The sequence below is a fragment of the Lontra canadensis genome, unplaced genomic scaffold (genome assembly GCF_010015895.1).
Source record: "Lontra canadensis isolate GAN:19392208 unplaced genomic scaffold, GSC_riverotter_1.0 scaffold2, whole genome shotgun sequence".
NCBI lineage: Eukaryota > Metazoa > Chordata > Mammalia > Carnivora > Mustelidae > Lontra > Lontra canadensis.
The window spans coordinates 41,389,229-41,415,170 of NW_022630996.1; the positions used below are offsets into that span (position 1 = coordinate 41,389,229).

At 50.8% G+C, this 25,942-nt stretch overlaps 3 protein-coding genes and 1 long non-coding RNA gene across 11 annotated transcripts in view; 3 read left to right on the plus strand and 1 right to left on the minus strand.

Annotated features, from left to right (window-relative positions):
- Window positions 1-9,309, plus strand: part of HOXA3 (homeobox A3) — a 44,699-nt gene extending 35,390 nt beyond the window's left edge. For 5 of the 7 annotated variants that reach the window (XM_032872722.1, XM_032872712.1, XM_032872731.1 and 2 more), the window contains 2 exons: window positions 6,055-6,700; window positions 8,375-9,309. In XM_032872722.1, coding sequence (XP_032728613.1) covers window positions 6,175-6,700; window positions 8,375-9,180 — 1,332 coding nt within the window. In that variant the 5' untranslated portion in view covers window positions 6,055-6,174 and the 3' untranslated portion in view covers window positions 9,181-9,309. Of the gene's footprint in view, window positions 1-2,979; window positions 3,214-4,636; window positions 6,701-8,374 lie in introns of those variants that run through there. The other 2 variants (XM_032872745.1, XM_032872739.1) reach the window with 2 other exon arrangements.
- Window positions 9,310-14,443: 5,134 nt separating this feature from the next.
- Window positions 14,444-16,895, plus strand: HOXA2 (homeobox A2). The gene is made up of 2 exons (XM_032872826.1): window positions 14,444-15,139; window positions 15,785-16,895. Exons 1-2 carry the CDS (start codon window positions 14,749-14,751, stop codon window positions 16,522-16,524), a joined length of 1,131 nt encoding a protein of 376 aa, XP_032728717.1. The 5' UTR covers window positions 14,444-14,748; the 3' UTR covers window positions 16,525-16,895.
- Window positions 16,896-17,161: 266 nt separating this feature from the next.
- Window positions 17,162-21,104, minus strand: LOC116876572. Its single transcript, XR_004384408.1, has 2 exons — window positions 20,844-21,104; window positions 17,162-17,483 (listed from the first exon to the last, which is right to left on the minus strand). It is a non-coding gene; the product is annotated as an uncharacterized LOC116876572 (long non-coding RNA).
- A 20-nt stretch (window positions 21,105-21,124) lies between these two features.
- On the plus strand, window positions 21,125-23,953 carry HOXA1 (homeobox A1). Of its 2 annotated transcripts, XM_032872847.1 has the most exons (3): window positions 21,125-21,664; window positions 21,868-21,962; window positions 22,447-22,613. In XM_032872847.1, exons 1-2 carry the CDS (start codon window positions 21,311-21,313, stop codon window positions 21,925-21,927), a joined length of 414 nt encoding a protein of 137 aa, XP_032728738.1. In that variant the 5' UTR covers window positions 21,125-21,310; the 3' UTR covers window positions 21,928-21,962; window positions 22,447-22,613. The 2 variants fall into 2 exon arrangements, with proteins under 2 accessions (XP_032728738.1, XP_032728728.1); XM_032872837.1 differs by having other exon boundaries at window positions 21,125-21,962; window positions 22,447-23,953.
- Window positions 23,954-25,942: the final 1,989 nt, after the last annotated feature.

Consider the following 25,942-nt stretch of genomic DNA (forward strand, 5'->3'; position numbering starts at 1 on the left):
AAGTTATTTCTTTCTGTACTTGGGAAAAAAAATAAAATCAAGCTTCCCCTACTTGAGTGGGATTTACATCCCCAGAACGGAAGGGCCGCTTCTACCCTCCCCCGCTGCCGGCCTCCGCGCTAACCGTGTTTAACTGAGGCCGTTTCAAGTGCTCTAAAACACCCCTTGGAAATAAAATGTAAGCTTTAATTGCTGTTCAATTACTTGTCAGCATTTCGTATGATTTATGACCCAGTTCTGGCGCAGTTTTTGACCCAGTTAAAGACTCATAAATAATATAGTTTCGCTAGAAAGAATGAGAGAGGGAATAGAGGTTTGTTAAAAGCATCTTTTTATTGTCACTTCAGTGCTAGCAAGCGGAATAAATATCTAGGGATGGACTCTCACACTGGTTCTGCATAAAAGTGTGCACAGTGAGAAGAAACCAACAGGCCAGTTTACAGAGCACCCGTTGGTTTTTCCTTCATGGAAAGAGCTAAAGGCACTCCGTTATAGCTGAACTGTAGCGATAAAAAACAGGCTAGTCCCCTGTTACCCTTAAAATACCAGCCGCACCCTCACAGGCAAGTGTATTTCCTCATTAATTTTCCTCCCCATTCCCGGATTCCGATGCCTCTTTTTGCCTCACCTTTCTCCCGGGGCTGCACAGACAGCCTTGAATCGGCCCCAGGCCCTCCCAGACATGTTCTCAAGGAGGCCCCTGTAAAGGGTAGAGAGGCACAAACACACCTTCGCTATTTCAGATATTTCTGTAGTGCTGAGAAAATGTTTTCTTCTAGTCCCCACGGGTAAGACATCAGGGAGCACAGGGACTGGAGCGGGTGGTTTGGAGGAGCCAAGGGGCCCTCTCCACAAAGAAAACCTCAGCGGTTTTGGCCAAGCAGGGTGAATGGCTACGCGATCTGCCTAGAAAGGCACCGCAGAAGCCGCGGTGGGTAATTTCTGACACTGGATATCGACAGGCGGTATTTTTCACTTAAAAAACAATAACAGATAAAAAAAAACCTTCAGCAATCATAAATTGTTATTTTTAATCACCTCGCCTGTCATGCCCCCAAAAGTCAGTCCTGTGGATTTCAGCAGAGAGGCCCAAACTCCGGAGGTCTCCGTGCCAGGGCGGCAGACCCTAGACTTGAGGTCGGAGACCCATTTCTGCCTGCGGCAGCGAGCCACCCAAAAGCCACCTAGTCTGGGACTGGTGGGGACCCTGTCCCGACCTCCCGCCCCAGCTTTCCCTAGGGTCCCGTGGCTCCTCCAGTCCAGTCCCAGCATTTTGCCCGGCACGGTCTTGGCGCCTTTGAAAAGGTATGCTCCCCAGCTGCCCCAGCCCTCACCTCGGCGCCCTCGGCCCTCTTGGCCCAGGAGTTCCCCTCCCCTGGCAGGTTCTCACGGAAAGCTGGCCTTCCCTGCAGCTGGCTTAGCTGAGAAGGCGGTGAGAGTCGTGTCAGCAGTTTGGAGGAGAAAGTGCGGGTTGATTATTGACCCACGCCTTCTTTCTTCAAATGCCACATCCGACCCGGCCGGTTTGAAGAGAAAATGCAGCCGAGTGGATTTTTGCGGCGGCTCTCACCTCCTACGCTGCCCGGCTCCCCCTTTCAAGTTACGGCCGCAATATGCCATGAGGAGCAAGTGTTTGCTGTTTTGTGCTCTGTTTACAGCTTTGGGGCGCCGAGTCATAAATCTTGCCCAGCCATAAATGACAAAAACCATTGGTATGCATGAGGCCACCCTGGCCAGGAGTGCTTTTTGATTTCTCCTTTTTCCCTTGGCTTTGTTTTTGCTCTAAGGTGACACTTTGGCTCCCTGACAGTTTAAACATACTACTTATATTTTTAACACCTTCCTTTGAGAAGGACTGGCCGTTGACACCTTGGAATTGCACGAAAGCTCCATTTCTCTTTATGCCACACACATACCCTTGCAGAGTTCACTTCGGACTCTGGAGAGTTGAGAAGGGCATTAGAAGGCAGGAAGCCCATCCTCCTTAAAGTTGTGGCAATATTGCCGGGCACACTGTGGCCCTTCCTCTGCTTAGGGTCCCTGCATACCACTAATTGAGGGGGAAACATCATAGACACCGTTGGCTTTGGGGTGAGAGTTTTATGTCTTTCCCTGCCATTGAGCTGCCTGTCTGTACTGGGAAATGGGCACCGAAAAGCTGGAGACCCAGTTTTCTAGGCATTCTAGTGTGTACCTGAGCCCAGAGCATCCCCTTTCACTGCCTGGGCTTATGCGCATCTCCCCCAGGCTACTTCCCTCCTGGCTGCCAGAATTTTAAGGGTTTTTGCCTAAAAATATAACCAAAGACAGCCCAGTTGACTCTTGGGGAGGTCTCTTGAGAAAGGAAGCTGTACCTCTGCCCCCCAAAGAGTGCCTTTGAGGTTCTCAGATTGGGGGTGACAGATGTGGTAAAGTGCCCAAAGTCTGGGGAACTCGCCTCCTGATTCTCTTTCCCCTTGCACCCCAACTGGAAGTGTCCAGGGCAGGCGTTATGTGGTTTCTCAAATGGATTCCTAAGAAATAGAGCCCGGCTAGAGAGCCCCTTTGTGAGAGCCCTTTGTCCTCATTAGCATAATTTTCCTGGACTTTAGTGACGCCTAGAAGCGAGGAGAGGGAGGGCGTTGGGGGTTGGGGGTGAGGCTGCCCTCCTCCCGCCGCCGCCGCCGCCGCCGAGTTCCCCCTCTCGCTCCTGTCCCTCCCCTCGCCTTAGCCCCATCCCCCACGCCGCCCCGCGCTTCCCCAGCCGCCTCGGCCTCCCCTCCCGCCCGCCCCCAGCACCCCCCACCGCACCCCCCCCCGACCAGACGCTGCTCCGCGTGTAATATTCATAAGAAACATACCCAAGTCGGTGCCACTAGCCCAGGCAGAGCCCTGCGCCGCGCTAGCGCTTATCTCCGGGCCGCGGCTGCTGCCCTCGGGAAGGGCAGGGGGCGGGGGTGTGGGGGAGGGGTGGGTGGGTGGGGTGGGTGGGAGGGGGGGTCCAAGCCGCCCCAGTCCGCCCTGGGCGAGCCTTGCCGGAGCAGCGAAGCCGCCACGCTCTGCGCCTCGGCGTCCGGGCCTTGGGGTCTCCCTCCCGCCTGCCGTCTCGGCTGATGCTGAGGGTCGGTGCCCATCCCGCGCCTAGGGGACCCGGCCGGGCGGCCGATCCGGGCCGGGGGCCGGAGCCCGAGCCCGAGCCCGAGCCAGCGCTCGCGGCGCTCCTCAGAAGTTAAGGTAAGCAGGGCCACAACCGGCCGCTCTCAGCGCTGAATGGCGGAGTTTACGTCTCGGTGATTTATGGCTGCAGACTTAAATCTCGGTTCAAGAAGAGTTCACAAGCCGGAGCTTCCTTCCCGGCAGTGACTGATACCCTTACACTTCGAGTTCAGGCCGCTTTCCCATCCCCGCCCCCACCTCTTCCCTCTCCCCTAGCCCAGCCCCAACTTTTCTGGGTTGGGGAGGGAGGGAGGGTGGGCAAGGGGACAGGGGGGCTCTTACCCGATATTCCCGCTTAAACTCGGGGTGAGGGCAGGCTGAGGAAGGGGCAGGAGTGAAAACAGGGTGCGGTCTCTGAAGGAAGGAGGTTGAATTTGGGCAGATCTTCCAGAAAGACAATAGGGTTTGCTTTCTGCACTCAATTTAGCCTTCTCAACTCTCAGTTCTTGCACCTGGAGGTTATTGTCCAGAAACAGATCTTTTCGGAGGAATCTCCTCCCGTCCCAGCCCTTGCTTGGGGTGAGGGGCGCGGGTGCAAAGCAAGTTTCCAGACTGGCAGATATCCAACTTCTTTACTAGGTTGCAAACTTTGGGGGCTGGGGTGAGGGCAGGAGGGGGGAAATGTGTGGGCCCCACGGTAGTTGTCTGCTGACCTCAAACAATAGGGAGGACTTTGGTGGGATCTCTGAGGTGAATTCATATTATAGGGACTGTTGTATGCTCTTTGGTTTTTCATGGTATTTTTGTTATTTACAAGACAATGCACAACCTGATGAAAAGACTTAAGCAGCAGGCCAATATAGCTTGTGATAATGGATTAGCAAGTCACTTGAAATGTTACACGTTCAAAATCACCTTCATTTTGTTTTATCTAATATCTTGCTGCTCAAGTGTCTGGAGTAATTTTCTTAACCTGACATTTTATTTTACACAAGCCTAGTATCTTAAGAATTTATAATGGCAGACATTAACACTGCCAAATATAATAAGAACTGTTTTCAGTGAAAGAACAGGAAACTGAGATATTCGATTGCTATTCAGTTTTAAATTTTATTTTATTCTTTATTTATTTTCGATCATGGTATCTGTAGCTTCCTATCTATTCCAAAATAGAAACAATATTCCAGGGCTCAAGATCACGCACAGTAAGTTCGGATAAGGGAAGCTGTAATTTTTAATTGAGGTTCTGGAAAATTAATTGTGCTTGTTTTCCAGATGTTGGTCAGATTGTTGGTTTAATAATAAAATCCAGAGAAGCCCATTATTAAAAACAGAATTGTAATCATCTGTTGGTGGATGGTGTTTTCTAGTTAACAAAGTGTCTGCAATTTCTAGAGAACTTGAATGATTCCAGGACTGAAATATATGTAGTTAGGGTGTGAACTAAGCCATTTTCTTCATGAATTTGTCATTATGTTTTCTTAAATAGTCAGACTATCATCCTCTGTGTGTGTATGTGTGTGTATATGAACTCACATGGAACTTCTCTCAGCTGAGAACCAGAGACTGACCATGCAAAGGCTGAAAACAAAAATAAAACATAGATTTCACTTCCGCAAACTGCTTTCTAAATAATAAATTTTAAAAAAGGGTTGAGGAGGCTTTCAGTTGCTTTTAAGATTTTCAGGGTTGACCTTTGCTTGGTGTTTCTGAAGCAGGTAAATCGGCTAAGTAACAAATATCAACAACAACAGCACACAAAGATCAGGGAACTCTGGCAGGATTTTATGGCTTGCGCTTCCATCCCTTGTCCGGAGCCAAATGACCCCCATACATCAAATTACATAGCAGTTTCTAAGACAGAACCTATTATCGTTAAGTTGGAGGGAGAGTTCAAGCCGTGGTCATGGAGATGAACGCTGGTTTTTCAGGTTCCTGGTGGGTTGGGTTTTTTTTCTCTAATCCATCATGTTTTAACAGGTAGAATTTGATAGTTGCCCTGAATAACAGCACCTCAGAAAGCCCAAGGCAGGAGGGTCTGGGGACCTTCTGTAACAGGGGGAAACAAGTGGGAGTGGCTTGCTGGGTCGTGCCTGAGAAAATAAGGAGAGGAAAGGAGTAAAGAACTGTCCAGGATTTGAGTTTGACTTGCTGAAGCCAGTGTTGTTATTGGTCCCTTCCCATACAGGATGTTCTTTCTAAAGTTTTTTCTCCACCCTCTTGGCCACAAGGGGCTCATTTGGAAGAGGTAGGTCATATCCCTGCACAGGGGTAGATTAACTGCCTAAGAAGCTCAGCTTCTGAAATCCATCGGGGGTTGAGTAGGGCAATTGCCTCAGAGTTTTTTGTGCATACCTCTGTTGGGTGCTGGAAGATCCAAGAAGGGGCTGGATGGGAAGTCCCCCCGCGTCAGGGCTCTTTTTGACAAGTATTAGTCCTAAAGCGACTGGAGAACAAATTGGCAACCTACTCTCCCCTTTGCCCCCTTGCCCCTTCCCCAAGATCCTGAGAGGCAAGGAGCCCCGGGTCTCACCGGACGAGGCCAAGGAGCGGAGATGAAGGGACACCCTAAGTTTCTCCTTCCCTGGAAAGGAAGGATCTCAGCCCTGCTCCTTTCTAGCCCATCAGCCTTTCTTCTTTTGGACTCCAGCTCTGGAGACCGGGCTTCGAGCCCTCGGTGACTCTCCTCCTCTCTCCCCGGAAAACCCCCCAACTCCAGACGCAAGTTAAGCAAATATTTGTAGCTGCCAGTAAATTCCAGCGGCTTTTTATAGCGCGGCTCTCCGCGCCCGGGGCCAAGTCGTGCTGCTAAATATTGCTGACCACTTTTTCTTTTATGGCTTTCATGTCACTTAGCTATTGAGAGTAAGATGGATTTGCGCGGAGCCCTCACCGCGCTGCGATTCTCGCCCCCCCCAGGTCTGCGCGGGGCGGCCATTGGCGGCGGAGCGTCACGTGACCGCGGGGGCGTGCCAATGTGCGCCCTCACGGGTGTCAAGCCCCTGTCAGAGTGTGCGATCAAGATTGTGAAACAACGCGATGCAAAAAGCGACCTACTACGACAGCTCCGCGATCTACGGTGGCTACCCCTACCAGGCAGCCAACGGGTTCGCTTATAATGCCAGTCAGCAGCCGTACCCGGCGTCCGCGGCACTGGGCGCTGATGGCGAGTACCACCGACCCGCCTGTTCCCTCCAGTCGCCCACCAGCGGCGGGGGCCACCCCAAGGCGCACGAGCTGAGCGAGGCGTGTCTGCGCACCCTGAGCGGCCCGCCCAGCCAGCCCCCAGGCCTGGGGGAGCCACCTCTGGCCCCGCCGCCGCCCCAGGCCGCGCCCCCAGCTCCACCGCAGCCGCAACCCCCGCCACAGCCCCCAGCACCGGCTCCTGCCGCGCCCCCTCCCCCCTCTTCAGTTTCCCCACCTCAGAATGCCAGCAGCAACCCCACCCCCGCCAGCGCAGCCAAGAGCCCCCTACTCAACTCACCCACCGTGGCCAAACAAATCTTCCCCTGGATGAAAGAGTCTCGGCAAAACACAAAGCAGAAAACAAGCGGCTCCAGCTCAGGTAAACGGTGGCTTCTGGAGGAGGGTCCTCTGGCCTGGCTCCCGCTTCCCACCCCCTCCGCCCCCCAGCCATCTCCAGCCACAGCCAGTACAGTCTGGGAGCACTGGAACACATTCAAGAGTAAACTGCGCCTTCTCCTTCAACTAGGGGGGGTGACAGGACTCTGACCAGGAAACCCCAGAGAAGACCTGATGGGAGTCTCTCTTGACTTCTGCAAGAGCAAGTGGGGCCTAGGGAGCTTGGAATCCCTTCTTATTCCACTCTTGGAGTTAGGACCTTTAGGCACAACAAACCTGAGCTCCACTCTCTCTTTTTAGCACAAGTCCTCATTTCTTTCTTTCTTTCTTTCTTTCTTTTTTTTTTTGTTTAGATTTTGTTTATTTATGTGACAGAGAGAGACATCACAAGTAGGCAGAGAGGCCTGCAGAGGGAGAGGGGGAAGCAGGCTCTCTGCTGAGCAGAGAGCCCCATGTGGGGGCTCAGTCCCAGGACCTTGAGACCTTGACCTGAGCTGAAGGCAGAGGCTTAACCCACTGAGCCACCCAGGTGCTCCACAAGTCCTCATGTCTAATGAAACAGTAACATCCACTCCACACTGAAATGTGGCAGGATAAAAGCACACCTAGTCACCATCCAAGTGAGAATTCAAGCTTCGGTTATAAACAGAGCCTAAAACAGAGCCTATTTTTAATTTTTGCTCCAGTAGATGGAGTGGCTGCCTTACCTCTGGGAAGGCCCTACTCAGACTTAGTACAATGAAGGCAGCCAGAGATCTCCTGGGGGAGGGGATTTGGACTTGTCATGCTAATGGGAACCACATGGGCCTCCAGGAACTAGACTGAAGGACAGGTCCTGGGTCTTGGGCTTCCCAGCATCTTGGTTACCTTTTTACTGGCAACCTCCAGTTGCCAGTACTCTGCTCTAGGCCTCAGCATCTGGGACCCCCCACCCCCCACCCGCCCCAGAGTCTGAGATTTGGGAGTGGGGGGGAAGATAGGAGGGCACAAGATTAGTGGGTGAAAATGGGGAGGCTGCTTGATGACACCAAGAGCCCTAATTAATAAGACCCAGAGTCAGGGGCCTGGGTCACCCCACCAGAAATTGGTACTTTCAATGGGATCTCTTCCTTTGCACACAGGAGGCCTTTCAGAATAAGGCTTCCACTCCACCCATCTCCAGTGGGTAGACTAAATAAGTGGCCCGTTGAGGCAACTGGCCAATCCTTCAGTCAGACAGTGAATTAGGGAAAGGTTTATTCAGTGTATTAGGTGCCCCACATGTCAGTTACTGTGAAGGGAATGAACATGGGAGACCCGCCCACAGGGAGCCTGTAGTCTGACAGGCCTGAAGGATCAGTAAAGGATTCAGAAAGTGAATAGCTCCAGGAAGGCAAACTGGGGGTTCTGCTTTTCTTTCCTTACCTCTCCTCCCTTAGGGAAGCTTATGACTTGCAACTTGACTGAAGGAGGGGTTAGCTACCAGCTACTGGCACTGTTTCCCCACCAGCACAGAGGAGGGGACCTGGTTCCTCATCCCCTTTTCTGGGCCCTGACAGAGGGGTCTTGGAGCCTGAAGCAACTGAGGGGCCTGGAGGGGTCAGGGGCTAGGCGGGGCTTGAGGCAGGCCCTGATGGCTCTCTTCCTTTCTCCTTTGCTGTCTCCTCTGTCCTCTCAGGGGAGAGCTGCGCTGGCGACAAGAGCCCGCCTGGGCAGGCGTCGTCCAAACGGGCACGCACCGCCTACACGAGCGCGCAGCTGGTGGAGCTGGAGAAGGAGTTCCACTTCAACCGCTACCTCTGCCGGCCACGCCGGGTGGAGATGGCCAACCTGCTGAACCTCACTGAGCGCCAGATCAAGATCTGGTTCCAGAATCGCCGCATGAAGTACAAGAAGGATCAGAAGGGCAAGGGCATGCTGACGTCATCAGGGGGCCAGTCCCCAAGTCGCAGCCCCGTGCCCCCTGGCGCGGGCGGCTATCTGAACTCTATGCATTCGCTGGTCAACAGCGTCCCGTATGAGCCCCAGTCGCCCCCGCCTTTCTCCAAGCCTCCCCAGGGCGCCTATGGGCTGCCCCCCGCCTCCTACCCCGCACCCCTGCCAAGCTGCGCGCCCCCACCGCCCCCACAGAAGCGCTACACCGCGGCGGGGGCAGGGGCGGGGGGTACACCCGACTATGACCCACACGCGCATGGCCTGCAGGGCAACGGCAGCTATGGGACCCCACACTTACAGGGAAGCCCCGTCTTCGTGGGGGGCAGCTATGTGGAGCCCATGAGCAACTCTGGGCCTGCCCTCTTTGGCCTAACTCACCTCCCCCACGCCGCCTCTGCAGCCATAGACTACGGGGGTGCTGGGCCGCTGGGCAGCGGCCACCATCACGGGCCCGGGCCAGGGGAGCCGCACCCCACCTACACGGACCTTACCGCCCACCATCCTTCTCAGGGAAGAATTCAGGAAGCCCCCAAGCTCACCCACCTGTGATGGTGGGCTCGGGGCTGCGCGCCAGGAGAGTCCCTCTGCCCCCACCTTTCTTCTACGTTTACTTTTTTTGGGTTTGGTTTTAAGGTTCTTCCTGCCCTCCCTTTTTTCTCCTCCGCCCCATCTACCCCCCACCCCCACCCCCACCCCGTTTTGTTTTCTTTGGTAACGCGTTTTTATAGTTTATGTGACGTAGCAATCTTGGTTGCTGGAATGGCTGTCAGTATCAGTAGCGATGTTTATCTCCTCCCACCCCTCGCTCGGCCGCGGGCCCTGCACCCTTTACCTTCTCTATTCTTTGATCAGAAACAGGGTATATGAACAAATTTTCTAGCCGAGTTCTTCAATGTGAATTTGTTCGTACATTATGGCTCCCGAGGGGAAGCAGTTACTTTTTTTTTTTTTAATTTTTAGGTGTTTTTTTTTTTTAATTGCACTTCTTGTAAAGAGCGAGAAAAAAATCAAAGGCGCTTTGAAACAGGGGCTCCCTGTGCAAGGATGACTAAGTGTACGTCTTTCCGTGTGTGTATGCTGGTGAACAGTCAGATTTATTTATATTTTTTTTGCAAGCATTGAATAATCTAAGTTTTAAATATTATTTATCCCCATCCGTTCGTATTTATATTAAAGAAATTCTGTACCCTGATTGTTCAGAAGGTTTCTTGGGCCTTTTGTTCAATAGTGTATTGGCGTACATAGAAAAAAAATTTTTATTTGAAAGGGAAATATAATTCCTTTATAAAAACGGTAATGATGCAATAATACCAGAGAGGATCCAGCTTTTGAAAACAGTGATTTAGGATTGTAACATCCGGCGAAACTGAAAAAAAAAAAATCTGTAAACGTGAAAAATGCTAGATTTGTTTCGAGAGTTCTACATTCCTTGCTGCTCACATTCTGAGAAACTAAACAAAAAAATAAATAAATAAAGTTTTTATTCTGAATAATATCCGTGTTCAGAAGGGGTTCTTTGGCCGAAGATGGGGGTCTGCTTGGAATTAAGACAGGCGAAGTGGCTGAGCAGGCCGGGGCAAGCCTTCCAGTTCCCGGAGTGCGGCCTGGCCAGGCGGCTCGCCTCGGAGCACGGCGAATTCTTGGGAAGGCTGCAGGAGCTCCCGGAGGCGGGCAGTTCTGGAAAGGCCGAGCGCCAGCCCGCTGGGCTGCCTGATTCCCAGCTGCCGCGGAGGGGCCTGCTCGGCCGCAGGGGCTGCGAGCCGCTGACTGCGGGACAAACAAAAGGCAGCCGGCCCGAAGCGGGGCGGGGACGCACAGGTGCCTGAGAGGTCCCGCTGGGGAGTAAGGCAGGGATGTCTTCTCCAAGATCTTCCTCCAGGTCAAAGCGGACCAGCCAATGCTTTGACCCTGGGAATCATGAGCCATGCGGAGGATGCAGAGCATTTTCTGGAGCAACCGGACTCTCCGTGGATGCTCTTCGGTCCCTTATCGCTCCAGGAGGAGAGAATGACTCTTAAAATCGCCACTGGGAGCTAGGAGGCTCGAAGGAGACAGAGCTTCACCCAGGTCTCCAGCAGAAGAAAGGCTGAACTCTCAGGAGCCTCCCCAAGCCCCTCCCTGGACTGCTGGCATCCCAGCTGCTTCTTTATCCCGGAATTTAGGATTTGGCATCCCCTGGATTTATTTCCTCTCCTTCATCCCTCCTCACTCTCCTTTTATGGCCCCCGGGGGAGGAGGAGAAAGAAAGGAGATTGGTATCTTTCTAATAAAAATGCAATTTTATAAGTACTTCTTTCATTTGATGCTGCAGGAGCTAAACATTACATTTCTACTCCTGGATTGAAGATAGGGCTGCCAGCTGACTGGCTGGCAGACCAAAAGCAGGCACAGGAAAGGGAAATATTTTTATTTTCATATTGAAGAATTGCTTGGAGAAGGAACCAAATTCAGAAAGTGAAAACCTCAGGACTGTATCCCCATCAACATCCCCTTTCTAAATTGGAAGTGAGAAACCACCTGCGTCTCGGATCAGAAGCATCTGATGTGAGAAATAAATCCTCCTTCTCCCTGGATTGTATCTTTCAGAGACGGAGATGAAAAATGTCGCCATTTTGTTTGCAATCCAAAATATCCATCATCATGGCCTCTATCTTTCCCCTGAGAAGCTCCCTCAGATGATCTTTAGAAATAGGCCCTGGAGCCATTTTGGGGTATCTCCTGGGTCCACAGGAGCTGCTTTTAGGGAAACTTCTCACATTTTAAGAAAAAGAAAAATGCTCGGAGGATGCAAAGCCAGGGAGCTGTAGAGATCTGGGTGTTTCTCTCACAGCTAGAGATGCTTCTCCCGCATCTGTCTGGAGCTCTTGAGACACATATATGTTTTTCTGGATTTTTAAAGAGTTTGGGTTATGGAAGGAATAGATTTGCTCCCCACCCCACCCCAACCTCCCTGCCAAAATATGGTGCACCTCAGAAATGCAAGGCTGGAAATCCAGTCTTTGTGAGGACTGGAGCTTCCGCTGTTTTGGTTGTTCAGATCTGAACTGAACAGGCTAAGCAACCACAGAAGTCTTTCTATGAGTAATAATTTTACAGACATATATACAATTACCTGGCAAAATAAGGAACAGTGGAGATAGAGTGCGAGGGAGAGAGAGAGAGAGAGAGAGAGAGAACGAGTGAGCCAGCGCTATCCGTTCACAGAGGAAAATCTTTTGGAGATACCACTGTTTGAACCCATTTCTAAAATCTACCGTTTAGCTGAGAGGCGACTGGTTTGGAGGCATCCTCCTTCCCTCAGGGCATGGATTTTTAAATGAGATTCCCATATCTTAGCAGTCAAAACATTCATTTTAGGTTTCAAAGAAAAAAATATTGATCTCACCTTCAGCTTCTAAGATATTAAAAATAAGTCCTTATTGAAATATTCCTGAGTTAAAGTAATAGATTTGGGGAAGATTTCAGTGTTGAATGGTCAAAAAAAAAAAGGTTTGCTTCCAGATGGTATTTGAATTAAGGCCGCTGAGGCGAGCAGAAAGCTCTCACCCACGCAGCCCTTGACAAAGCCTCAGCGATATGGGGGCAGCGCTGTTCCCTCTCCTTAACTCCCCCTCCCCTTAACCCCTCAATATTATTTCTGTAAGAACAAATGCCAAAGCCACTATTCCAGAATGTGCAAAAGCACCTTTCCTAAAAGCCGCCTTATACTCTTCCTGCTGCCAAAAAGATCTTTAAAAAGACTAGTTTTCCTTGTTTACTTGCGTTTCCTGCTCTCCTCTTTGCTCGGCCACATTTGATCTTGGAAAAAGCTCGAAGCTGAAATGTGTTCTTAAGGGCCAGAAGCTGTCAAGGCTTTTGGTGAGCAAGATTGATCGCACCCAGACTTCCTTTAGAGCTTTGTTTGGAATAAAAGCAAGAAAACTGAAAAACCTCACATTTTCCAAAATAGCATCTCTATCTGTAAGGCGATGCTCTGGGCTAGTCAATGACGGAGGCCACTTTATATCTAATTTCCACCCAAGCCCCCTTTGATGCCGGCCTCAGAAATGGAGTCCTAGCCTTGTGCCGTGGTTGGCCTTTCTTGTTTTCCGCGTAGATTTCTTTCCCCCACCAACCTCTCTCTCCCTGGCCATCAGAATGATTTATTTTCCTGCCACGGATGCCTGCCGGCCTGGGGGAGTCTGATCACTTGGTCCATTTCAAAGGAAGCAAAAGCGAATCATCATCCTCAGGGTCTGAGGGAAAAGAGATACCTTCAGATTTCTCTCTCAGCCTCTTTCCCTCTTTCTGGCTCAGTGGATTTTTTAAAAGTTATTGTTTGGTACCTAAAGGTGTTATCTTTTGAAACCTCCAGCACAGTCCAAGATGCCCTCAGTCTCAAGTCTCCGAATTGGAAAAAAAGAGAGCGTGAACAGAGAATAGAGAACCTTTATAATTCCTCCTGAGGTTGCCCCCTCTCACCTGCGGTACTGTTTCCCACAGCAGAACCTGAGTGCAAACATCCCAGGTGACCAAGCAGCAGAAAGGTGCAGGAGACAATTTGGGATGCCAGGGAGCACGTTTTGCATCTGAACCCACAAGCCCACAATAAGAACGACAAGGACCAAGAGAAGAAGGAGAGGAAAAGAAAAAGAAAGAAAGAGAGAGAGAGAGAGAAAGGAACAAGCGCCTTCTCCCTCCCTGCTGCTAACTTCCAACAGACTTCCTAGAAATCAGAAATACTCACCGCACCCGAGCCCTACGGGTATGAAACCCAGAATGCCAGGAGCCGCAGGAGCCTGCTCCAGGTGGCACTGCTTTGGGTGGCCGCCGCCCTGGCTACAGGGATTTGGACACATGGACCTGGGGTTGTTGTCTTGCTTGGCACATGCATCTATCTTTCTCGAGCCACTCTTGAAAAGTTGATGGCACAGGAAGGTTGGGAAGCTTCGAGAGCCGCCTCCCGTCTTCCGCTTCCCTCTGGAGCCAGATGCATAGCTGCCGTGGAAAAGCCGGCTAACAATGGGCCAGGGTCCGGGTCCAGGGGCGCGGACTCCGAGCTGGGCTTTGGGAGGGGGGCGAGGGCATGCGGGAGGGGTTTGGGGAAGGAGAGATGGATAGAAGTGAGAGGGAAGGGGAGAGGGGAGAAGAGGGAAAAAGAAGAAAAGAGGGAAAGACGGAGAGGAAGGAAAACAGATCACTTCCGAGATCCAGGAACTGGTTTTAGAAAAGGCGGAGGAGGAAAAGGAAATAAAAGAGGGGAGACCCCAAAATGAACCCTCTCTTTTCTGTGTCTCCTCTCTCTTCTCGCTCTCGCTCTCTCTTCCCTCTCCCTCTCTCCCTCCCTTCCTCCCTCCCTCCTTCCCTCTTCCCTCTCTCTTTTCTTCTCCCGGTCTCATCTCCCCTCTCCCTCTGCTCCTTCCTCCTGCCTTAGCAGAACTTATGTGGCTGGGATGCGGGGCTCTCGGGTGTCAAAACTTTGAAGATTAATGGATTACTTTGTTAATGACTGCAGGCGTCAGACTGAGGTGCTTAAATGATTTGTGAGGTGCGAGGCGTCTTCCCGACAGTCCCAAACAATGCGCGGAGTGTGCGGGGGAGGCAGAGGGCAGCCGCCGGCGGGCCCGGCAGCAAGGCTCACACTCGCACACACTCACACTCCACACACTCCCAGGCGCACACACCCGATCTGTGCTAATCAGGAGGCAGGAAGGCACCCTCGCCCCCACGCACTCCCGGGCATCCCCACCCACACCCACGTATATGTATTTTTGCCCTGAAAAAAGTGTAAATAAAGCCTCGCTGGCCCCCAATGAGGCGTTCCTTCCCGACTTTTTTGGATCAATCAAACAGACAGTGGCTTCTTTTGATTAAAGCCCAAATTGTCATTGGGCAGAAGCAATCATGTGACAGCCAATTCGGTCCAATTTCAACCTTGTCTCCATGAATTCAATAGTTTAATAGTAGCGCGGTCCCCATACGGCTGTAATCAGTGAATTAGAAAAAAAACACCCCAGCAGCGATCTTCTATGATAGATTTTTTTTTCCTCTGCTCTCGCCTTTTTCCTGGGCCTTGCCCCCCCAAAGCCCCTCCAGAAGAGGGAACTTTTTCTCCGAGGGGGCTCCAAGGAGAAGGCCATGAATTACGAATTTGAGCGAGAGATTGGTTTTATCAATAGCCAGCCGTCGCTCGCTGAGTGCCTGACATCTTTTCCCCCTGTCGCTGATACATTTCAAAGTTCATCAATCAAGACCTCGACGCTTTCACACTCGACACTGATTCCTCCTCCTTTTGAGCAGACCATTCCCAGCCTGAACCCGGGCAGTCACCCTCGCCACGGCGCTGGCGGCCGCCCCAAGCCGAGCCCCGCGGGCAGCCGCGGCAGCCCAGTGCCCGCCGGCGCCCTGCAGCCGCCCGAGTACCCCTGGATGAAGGAGAAGAAGGCGGCCAAGAAAACCGCGCTGCCGCCCGCCTCTGCCGCCGCCGCCGCCGCCGCCGCCACCGGCCCTGCCTGCCTCAGCCACAAAGGTCAGTCCAGAGACTTGGCCCCAGGTCCCGGGACCCTTCTCCCCTTCTGCACTGCCCGGGGAGCGGTTATGGGGGAGGGGAGCGTGGGCTGGGAGAGAAGGGGGAGAGAGAGGGAGAGATGCTTGGCTGCCTTCCCTTCCCCTGTGGGCTCAGGAGTGGGTTTGATGGAGAGAAAAGGGATCCTGCGCTGCACAATGAGACATATATATATTTTTAAGAAGGGGGGGGGAACTTTCCCTAACTTGTGTAACGTGGGATGATTTATTTGAGTTGGAACTGACCTCCTCTTGTCTAGTTGTCCTAGAGTTTGGCTTTTTGACAGTAATGAAGAGTGATAGATCGCTCTTGCTCAGCTAAGCAGCTGATGCATTAATTATAAATTGTGGTGTGGCTAATATAAAGTTTGCTCCCGGATGGAGAGGTTGGGGGGAGCCACAGGCAGGAATCTGATGGAGGTGGAAGAGATGGGGTCTCCCCCGGCTGGGCTCCCAGGAAAGGCAGCACAATAGCTCTACTGCATCCAGGGGCGGCCATTTTGTTGCAGTTGATCTTTTCTGCTATATTTATTCTCCAGTGGAATAACCCCGCTCGGACCCCTCCACCTCCAACTGTGCGTGTGTCTCTTGTTGGTTTCCCTTTCCGCAGAATCCCTGGAAATCGCCGATGGCAGCGGCGGGGGCTCGCGGCGCCTGAGAACTGCTTACACCAACACGCAGCTTTTAGAGCTGGAAAAAGAATTTCATTTCAACAAGTACCTTTGCAGACCCCGAAGGGTGGAAATTGCAGCGCTGCTGGATTTGACTGAGAGACAAGTGAAAGTGTGGTTTCAGAACCGGAGGATGAAGCACAAGAGGCAGACCCAGTGCAAGGAGAACCAAAACAGCGAAGGGAAATTTAAAAGCCTGGAAGACTCTGAGAAAGTGGAGGAAGACGAGGAGGAGAAGTCGCTCTTTGAGCAAGCCCTCAGCGTCTCTGGGGCCCTTCTGGAGAGGGAAGGTTACACTTTTCAGCAAAATGCCCTCTCTCAGCAGCAGGCTCCCAACGGACACAATGGCGACTCCCAAAGTTTCCCAGTTTCGCCTTTAACCAGCAATGAGAAAAATCTGAAACATTTTCAGCACCAGTCACCCACTGTTTCTAACTGCTTGTCAACAATGGGCCAGAACTGTGGCTCTGGCCTAAACAATGACAGTCCCGAGGCCCTCGAGGTCCCCTCTTTGCAGGACTTTAACGTTTTTTCCACAGATTCCTGCCTGCAGCTTTCAGATGCTGTCTCGCCCAGTTTGCCAGGTTCCCTGGACAGTCCCGTAGATATTTCAGCTGACAGCTTTGACTTTTTTACAGACACACTCACCACAATCGACTTGCAGCATCTGAATTACTAAAAACATTAAAGCAAAACAAAGCATCACAAAACAAAAACCCCTTTGACCAGGTGGTTTGGCCTTCTTTTATTCCGAGAGAGTTGATTTTTATTTTCTTTTCTTCTTGACCTACCCTGTCTGTCCTCTAAATGTGGAAGATTTTCTGTTTAGTGAGTCTCCTGGTCCGTTTCAGAGCCATCTTTTACAGATTATTTTGGAGTTTTAGTTGTTCTAAATTGAATCCAACGACCCTCTATGTGATTTTCTGAAAGCAATATATGAGGCCTGCAAGAAAGTGATCATATAATTGTATCTTCACTTTCTTTTTATTTTTGTATTACCTTAGGATGCATTGTCATGAGTATTTTTGGTAGAATAAATTCTCCTTTGCTATAAGTAGCTTTCTTATTTTTTTCTCCCTCCCCCCTTTCTCAAGGCTCATAACGGTTTCTTTTTCCTCCTTTAGTCTAACTTGGTAAATAAAATTCTGGTCACAATTCATCTTCTTTTTTCAATTTTAATATATTTATTAAGGGGGCATGTTCAAAGTCTTCAATAGACACCAATGAAAAGAAAGCCAGAAAATGGTTAGGACTTCCAAGAAGTGTTTTTTTTTTTTTTCTTTTTCTTTCTTTCTTTAAAAAGGGAATGGATTTGGTTTTTTAGTGTAGAGGTTCAAGCCATAGATTTAAATTGGTAATAGAAGCGGGATTGGGCAGCCTCAGAGTTGGGCCAAGCCCAAGCCTTTGAAAGTGGAGAAATAAAGTGCCTACAGAAACCCCCAACTCCAGGAAGGAGAAACATGGAGTTTCTTTAACAAGCTACCAGTCTTCAGGTCAATAACTAAGTTATCAACAATTCATTTATTTATACACATTTGTTTCAAACATCTACATTCCAACCCCTCCCCCACAATCCCGGAAACATTTTCAGTGTGGTTGATTAGTCTCCCAGCTGTTGATGGGTCCAGGCAAACAGACCTAAAAGGTAGAGAAAAACAAAAACAAAACAAAACAATGGTTACTAGCTGAAAAATGCACTTCAGAAAGGGTTCTCTCCAATCCTCTGGTTCAGTCATTCTAGGATTCTTTTTTCAGGGATAGAAAAATCAATATTTCATTCTTAAATCTGTTTACATGACAAATAATGGATCATTAAAGCTGTGAAGTCAGGTTACCAAGTTGAGATTTAAAATGGAGAGTTTCTGCGCCCCAGGTTATAAATTAACCCAGTTTCTAGAGAGAGAAAGAGAAAAAGCACTTTAAATGAAATATCAATAAAATGTGATCTAGGGCACGTTACTGGGTTTTTCTGCTTTTTTCCCCCTTCTTACATCTCCACATGCTGTTTTTTTCCCTCCCTGAGCTCTGCTGTGATGGCTACTAACTTACCGTGAGAAAACGCAGCCTGTAAGCAACATGTGCAGGGGGCGGGTTGATTTAGGAACCCGGCTCTTAATAGCAAAGGCTTGGAAGTTACGGTGAAATCGCGGTCTTTCTCCATGGGTTTGCACCCTACCTTTCTCAGCCCCTTGCCCCCTAAATCCTGGCAGCGGCGGAGGCGTGTGAGGGCCCCAGCGGGTCTCCAGCCCCAGTCGCTGAGTTGAACAGGGCGGCGCGGCCGCAGCCAGGGCTGTGCCGCTGCTGTTTGCGATTCGTCCTACGCTCATAAATCAAACGCTTTCTATGAATGAGAATGTCATCAAAGAGATCAATTGCAGGAACACATGCACAAATAAAAATCCTCTTACGTATTTGCCGGGGATCCCCGTCCGAAAGCATTAAGTTAGAAGGCATTTAGTCATAATTCATTTTTATTGCTCTTTTAAAACAACAGCTTGGCTGAGCTGCGGATGCCATGAACAGCTCCGGGCCTCGGCGGCGTTTTGTATCTTTCTTGCTCCTTCCCTTTCTAGTAGAAGAGCCCTGAAAGAGGCACTTTGAGGCCAGAAAGCCGCTTGCAGGCCATCATTTAAATAGTAACTAAGCTCTCCTTTCGCCCACTCTCCCAGGGCATTTAAAGAGACTTTAGCACGAGTCGTGGGGCGCTGGCCTACACGCTCAGAAAACCAGGGTCTTGTACAAGGCGGTATGAATCCCGGGGTTTCGTGGGGGTGGGGAAAGCACGGAGCTACGGAAGCCTCACGGGCTCGAGGCCAGACTAGACTGCCTTTGTAAGCAACACCGGGAGAGCAGCGCTCTGGGCGGCCAGCCGGGGCGGAGCAGGCTCGGCTTCAGGAGTCCGGCCTGCCGGGAGCCGGGAGCAGTTCGCGGAGGTGGGTCGGTCGCCGGCCGAGTCCTTGCGGGCTTACGTGCAAGTGCATGCATGTGGTCCCAAGAAACACACTCCCACCCGTGCTGGCGCGGGAATGAGGCCCGGAGGCAGGAAGAGAAGTGGAAGGAGTGGAGCGCCGAGGCCGAGAACTAGCAGAGGAAGGAGAGCGGTTGAGGCCCCGGGCGGCTTTGTGGCTCAAGTCCTGCGGCGAAGGGGGTTGCGCGAACCCGGGATGAAGAAGCCAACAAAGGGACAAGAATGAGGCCAGGGGAAAGAACGTCCTTTGGTTCGGAAAGCTGATCGTCCGCAATGCCTGCACCGACCCTCTCACGTCCTACCTCCTCCTCGACAGGAGCCCCTTCTCTCCCATCGTTGGAAGTCTGGAGCTCCCAAGGAAGCCGCCTCCAGGAAGGCCGCCTTTCCTTTTCCCTTCCTGAAGATGAACATCCCCAGGTGCTGAAATTGGGGCAGGAATTCCTTTCCTATCCCTGCTCTCTCTTAACCGTGGTTGGGGATGGGTCAAAGGTCACAGAAAAATACCGTTTCGAAAGAAAATGTTTCAGGGGAAATGTTTCTTTGCTACTGAGGGAATTCGTAGTCAAATGTCTGCAAGAGTTCCCTTTATGGGTGGGGGCAGGTTGGGGTGAGGGAGACTTCTATATGTGGAAAACAGAATGCAGAAAGGTTGACTAACACATTTGAAATGTGCATGCCTCAAGCAAAACTTCCTTCTTCTAACTGGGGAGGGAAAGCTAGAGGGGAGTGGGAACCCCATCCTCAGATAAATTTTATCTGTCCGATTCCGATGTGGTAAACATGGTCAGGGAAAAATCTATACTGCATCGCCTGCAAAGCTTCTTGGATGATCTCTGGATTCCTTTTACCTAAGAATGCATCAATTCTCGGTCTCAGTTCGGCATTTTCTCTCTACAAGCCAAGGGTTGACACGAAACCCAATAGTAAACAGCAATTAACGACCCCGTCAGCATCAGGGTAGGATGAAGGTGATGGAGAACAGGACCCCTGGCCTGGGATGACGCTCAGATTTGCACGCGTTTCTCTAGGGAAAGACTTGAAGGTTCGCACAAGGAACTACACAGTTAGTTACAAAGGGGAGGGGGTGTTGTTGGGGAAGAAGAAAATATCCCGTCCACCATCAGCCATCTGTCCACCGCCCCTCCCACCTGCCAGCCCCTACCCACTTCAGACGTGGAGTAGAATGGGGGGGGGGGGCGGCGGCTAGTGGATAAAGGAAACCCTACCACTCCTAACATTCCCCCTCCAGAAAACGAGCACCATTGCGGGGGAGGGGGGGCTGTCCAGCGTATTTTGTTGGACTGTGGTCTCGCCCTTTGAGGCCCTAGCCGGAGCGCGCAGGCTCCTGGGTCCCAGGGAGCCGGCAGATGGCCTGCAGCGCGCCTCCTGGCCCCCACGCTGGCCACGTCCGCCAGCGTCATCTTTCTCCCCCGCCTCCTACCCTTCAAAATCCAGCCGCCGAGCTGCTCCGGATCCCGTAGGGCTCCCGGAGCAAAGCTGAGTGGGGAGGAGAAAGGGGCGGAGAGCGAGGAGAGAGGGAGGGCGAAGAGCACGGCCACCCCCGGCCTTTTCCGGCAAGCTTAACTACTACCAATCCCCCGCTCCCGAGCGTCGAATTACAGAACCTCCTCATTGCCTTGCTAATAATCGGTTGGGGTGGAGGGAGTAGGCTTCGGAGACCCTCCTTGGAGAAGGGAAATTTGTTTTTGTTTGTTTGTTTGTTTGTTTTTTCCCTTCCTTTTCTCTTGTTCCCCGCACGCTCACCCGGGGTTCTCCAGGCCAATCCTCTGCGCACTTCCCTCTCCCTGCGGAGCTTGGACAGCTGGTGGCCTGGCCTCGTCCTACGCCACTGTCCTCTGCGCGCCTTATTGCCCCGGCCCCACAGCAGGGGCTGTGTAGTGAAAGCGCCCGGGGAGCTACCCTTCCTGCTCCGCGCACTGCGGGCTCGGCCCCTGAGCCAGTGGCAGGCCAGCGAGCTCTGGCCCACTGATTCCCGACCCAAGAGAGACGGAGCCCTCTTCCCTTCTCACCTCTTGCCAGTTCAACTCTCAGTGCGCGGTGGAGAGGGGGCGGAGACGAGGATGCCTCCCAGCCCCCACCTCCCGGAGGGCGGGAGAGCGGAGTCGGCGCGCGCAGAGGGTGGCTTCTGCTCCCCTTCGGCCCAGAGCTCCGAAATCTGTCCTTGCAGCCGCCGCAGATGCTGCCGCCGCCTGGGCTGCCTGGGGGGGCGACTGCGCGTCACCTAGACTGAGGAGCGCCGGGGATTTAAATGCCACTGAAACGGTGATCCATCACCGCGGGAGCCAGCAAACTTTCGCAGGAGGCTCCGCCATTGGCTGACTTAGTCACGTGCCCCTCCCCCTGCTCCCTCCCCCCTCGCGCCCCCCCTCTTGCGCACTGTACATTCATATCATTTTTCTTCTCCGGCCCCATGGAGGAAGTGAGAAAGTTGGCACGGTCACCCAGGGCTTCGCAGGACCCCGTCCCTCAGTGACAGATGGACAATGAAAGAATGAGCTCCTTCCTGGAATACCCCATCCTCAGCGGTGGCGACTCAGGGACCTGCTCAGCGCGAGCCTACCCTTCCGACCATGGAATTACAACTTTCCAGTCGTGCGCGGTCAGTGCTAACAGCTGTGGCGGCGACGACCGCTTCCTAGTGGGCAGGGGGGTGCAGATCAGCCCGCCCCACCACCACCACCACCACCACCATCACCACCCCCAACCGGCCACCTACCAGACTCCCGGGAACCTGGGGGTGTCCTACTCCCATTCGAGTTGTGGTCCAAGCTACAGCGCGCAGAACTTCGGCGCGCCTTACAGCCCTTACGCGTTAAATCAGGAAGCAGAAGTAAGTGGTGGGTACCCCTCGTGCGCTCCCGCAGTTTACTCTGGAAATCTCTCATCTCCCATGGTCCAGCATCACCACCACCACCAGGGTTATGCCGGGGGCGCGGTGGGCTCGCCTCAGTACATTCACCACTCATATGGACAAGAGCACCAGAGCCTGGCCCTGGCCACGTATAATAACTCCTTGTCCCCTCTCCACGCCAGCCACCAAGAAGCCTGTCGCTCCCCTACATCAGAGACGTCTTCTCCAGCGCAGACCTTTGACTGGATGAAAGTCAAAAGAAACCCTCCCAAAACAGGTCAGTCTTGCCATTCCTTGCATGTTCCTTGTTGGTTCTGGAAGGAGCCTGTTTGCTTAGTTGCCAAGGAAAATTAATACTTAAAACAACAACAACAACAGACAAAACTTCTTGCTTCCCACTGGTGTTGTTCTGTGCGGAGAGATTGCCCAGGTGTGTGGGGCAGAGGAGCATCTGGGATCGTTGTGTTTCTCAAAGGGCTGAGTTTTTAGAGGTTCTGGAGTAGGAAGTGGGTAGGGGTGTGTGGGTGGTGATGGTGTGTGGTTCCGTTAATATCTCCAGCCTCCATTAATCACGGGTCTGACCATGCTAATGGTTGACTTTGGATTAACACTTTACACCTCATCAGTCACCCAGCCCAGTTTCTATAGCGAAATTCTCTCTTCCCCTTTACCTGAATGTTGCTCTGGAGCGTGTAGGGGATCTTATATGCATTGTAAAAATGTTTACCCTTCTCTCTCATCGCTCCCCACCGTGCCCGCAGGGAAAGTTGGAGAGTATGGCTACGTGGGTCAACCCAATGCAGTGCGCACCAACTTCACCACCAAGCAGCTCACTGAGCTGGAAAAGGAGTTCCACTTCAATAAGTACCTGACCCGGGCCCGTAGGGTGGAGATTGCCGCATCCCTGCAGCTCAATGAGACCCAGGTGAAGATCTGGTTCCAGAACCGCCGGATGAAGCAGAAGAAACGAGAGAAGGAGGGCTTCTTGCCCATCTCTCCTGCCACCCCGCCAGGAAGTGAGGAGAAGGCTGAGGAATCTTCAGAGAAGTCCAGCTCTTCGCCCTGCATTCCTTCCCCGGGATCCTCTACCTCAGACACTCTGACTACCTCCCACTGAGGCCCACCCAGCCCCAGACTCCGCAGCCCAGGCTTCTCTGAGGGCTGGGGACTTCTTACCCAAAGCACATTCTTAGCTTATCTTCCTTTCCATTTACAGTCTCTCTCTTCCTTTCTGATCCTATCTGGGAAGCTCCTGGCCAGGATAATGTGTTTCCAGAGAATTCTAGATTAGAGGCTTGATTGGGTGTGTGTGCTAACTCCTTGATGCAGAGTAGGTGCCATAATTAATTTTTTGACAGCCCCAACACCCCTCCCTACCTTTAGGAGATTTCCACAGAATCCATTCCTTTCAGATGTCCCTTGGAGTATAGTCTCCTTTGCCAGCAGAAACATGTCAGAAGAAGGCCTTTACCTGCCTGTATATTTACAGTTCTCCCCTACTTTGCCCTTAAAGTCGGAGAGAAAGGAGAGTCCAGGAGCTCATAAAGAAGAGCTGCACTATGAGCGTGTTTACACAATTAATTCATCCCTTTATTTAATTCAATTTCATGTGTGTGTTTGCTGGTTGTAAATACTTTGTCCTGAGAGATTTATCTTTATACAGATTTTCTAGAAATGTTTAGATTAAGTGACTAAAACAGGGTGGGTAACTCAAAGCTGGTACAATTTTATATGTGATTATAGGTTAAAGAATAAAATCGCTCACTTAAACTCAGTCAGATGCCTCAGAGGGTAGCCGGCATTTGTTCTTTCAGTGAATTAAGAAGGTCTACAGAACACAAGGTTCAAAAACCTTGCTTCCTGTGCTAAGTCTCTCTCCATCCCCACCCGTTGATTTTTTTTCTGCCCACACTCTATTTAAAATTTGTGCTGGATTATTCAGAACCTAGAGGTATTATTCAAAGCAGCTTCTCCCTTCCACAGTTATCTTAGCTGGATATGATGTATTTTCAGCTCAACTGTTAATGTGATGGATGGCACAATGAATGTATATTTTGTGTGATTCGTGAATAGTCTTTTGCATGTCGCACAATGTTTTGATGTCCCTAAAGTCCCACACTGAGTTATATCAGTTATTCTTTGTGAGCCTATGATATTCCCCCTTTCCTGTACAATCATGAACAGCTCTGAGATCCTGGAGTAATATGATCCAGAGCAGAGTTTACGGGTCTTAAGATGTCTGTAATAAATATATTCAAGTTTCACATATGCTTAAGCATCCCTGTATTTGGCTTGGCTACAATTTGTTGGTTCCAACAACGTTGGCTCATTTCACATGGGGCGGGGGACGGAAGGCTGGCGTGTACTTTCAGAGGTGAGCCTTTTCTTGAAAAAAAGTAAATGCTTTCCATTGTGAAGCTGAAATTTCCCCTATGCGTGTCATAGCACCTAGCTAATGCCTATTTAATAGGTTGATTTTCTTTAAAATAACAATAGTTCCTTTATTAAATAATCCAAGTTCATAATGGAAAAAAATGAATGGTGAAGAAATTTATGAAGCGGATCTATTTTTGAAACAAACATGGATACTTCCTGGGTCAAGTGCTAACCTTTTCACCTCCAACTGAATGTTGACGTATATATAAACAGAACTCCCTTCAAAAGCCCAAACTCTTCAGTCCGTCTTTCCTCACATCAGTGAACCAAGAGCTAAGAGATTCACATTTAATGAGCTCCAGTATAAAGCTGTTTGAGGATGAGGCCTCCACCTCACCCCTTTTCTTTTTCGGCTTGTCAGGCAGTGTTCCAGTATATTCCACCCTTTAAACCAAGTATGTCTATTTTCAGAAGCCTGCTGCATCTCTCCTCCCATCCCTCCTGTCAATGTGCATCCCTTCCTGCCACTCTCTACATGTCCTCCCTCCTGCCCAACCCCTCTGGGTTACACATCTCACTCCCATCAGATTCAGCTTTGATGTTATAGCCAGCATGGCCGTAATGGGTCTGCTCTAACCCATAACCCAGTTCTAATCCCCTAACCCAGAAAAAAAGTTTTTATTTTCTTCTCCGGGCTCAACAGATTCTTCCAGGTGAACTTCTGAAAGCTGCCCTGAAGTCTTTCGATGTTCAAGTAGCTTCCAACTGAGGCAAGTGTCTGCTCTTTAACAGAGGAAGCCAGCAAATTAAAGTTCAAAATGGCTCTCCTCCCAGACCTCTTACCACTTTTCCTTTACCATCACACATTTTCAGAGGCTTTAATTTAGCTCCAAGGGTAGAGGAGAAATACAACATCACAAATACAGGCGTATGACTTCCTTCCTCTCCAAAGCAGGTTTTACAAAGGATGGGCTGGCAGTGGGAGGAGAAAGCCTACAAAAACTTGGAATTTGCAGGCCTCCTAGAGCACCCAGGAGATTTCCTGTACTTCTGTCAAAGGGAGCAAGCCGGGACTTTGCAGGCGCAGTTGCTGCGGCCATATCAAGGGCACCCGCTGCCCTCCCCTTGGCTCTGGGATCCTGGGCTCTGGGGTTGCCTCTAAAAGACTCAAGTGGATGGAGGAGAACTTCAAAGTCGGCCAACTCTTTCTTTCATTTCCCACCCTGGCCTTATACAGTATCTTTTGTTTATTAGTGTAAGGCCACACAGCAAAACAGATGGCTGGTTTCCAAATTCTTTAATGTGTTAAAGTGTCATTTGCATGCCATTGCCGTGATTTCAATATCTAAAAGCAGGGTCCGACCTGCTGGAATCTTGGAGATTCTAGTCTTCAAGGTACTGGTTTTAATGTAGCTGAGAGAGCGGAGAACAATAAATTATGGCTAAACATCCAAAGCCTTCTCTAGGTCGTGGAATAAATCAGTTAACAAGCAATGCATTTAGGAAACATTAATATACCTTTCAACAAGGAAAACATTTGTATCTTTTTAGTTGTCCCAATCGATTAAATCAGAGGCCCTTATCACACCCTATTTCTAGATCTCTCTTTTTCCGTTTTGGTCTCTGAGGAACACGGTTAGCTCCCTGAAAAATGACAGCAATGGTGACCGAAACAACAGATGGAAAACAGAAAATAACATTTTACTGATAAATTTAAAAAGGACAAGAGTGTCAATTAGGGACTTGGGATAATTACAATACAAAATTCCAGTATTCAAACATTTTCTCCTCACTTCCTTCACACTCATTCAAAGTACTCCCGAAATTCAGGGTGTCCCCAACCTAAGGCTGAGTTGAGATCTTGCTCTGAAGTCTGCTCTG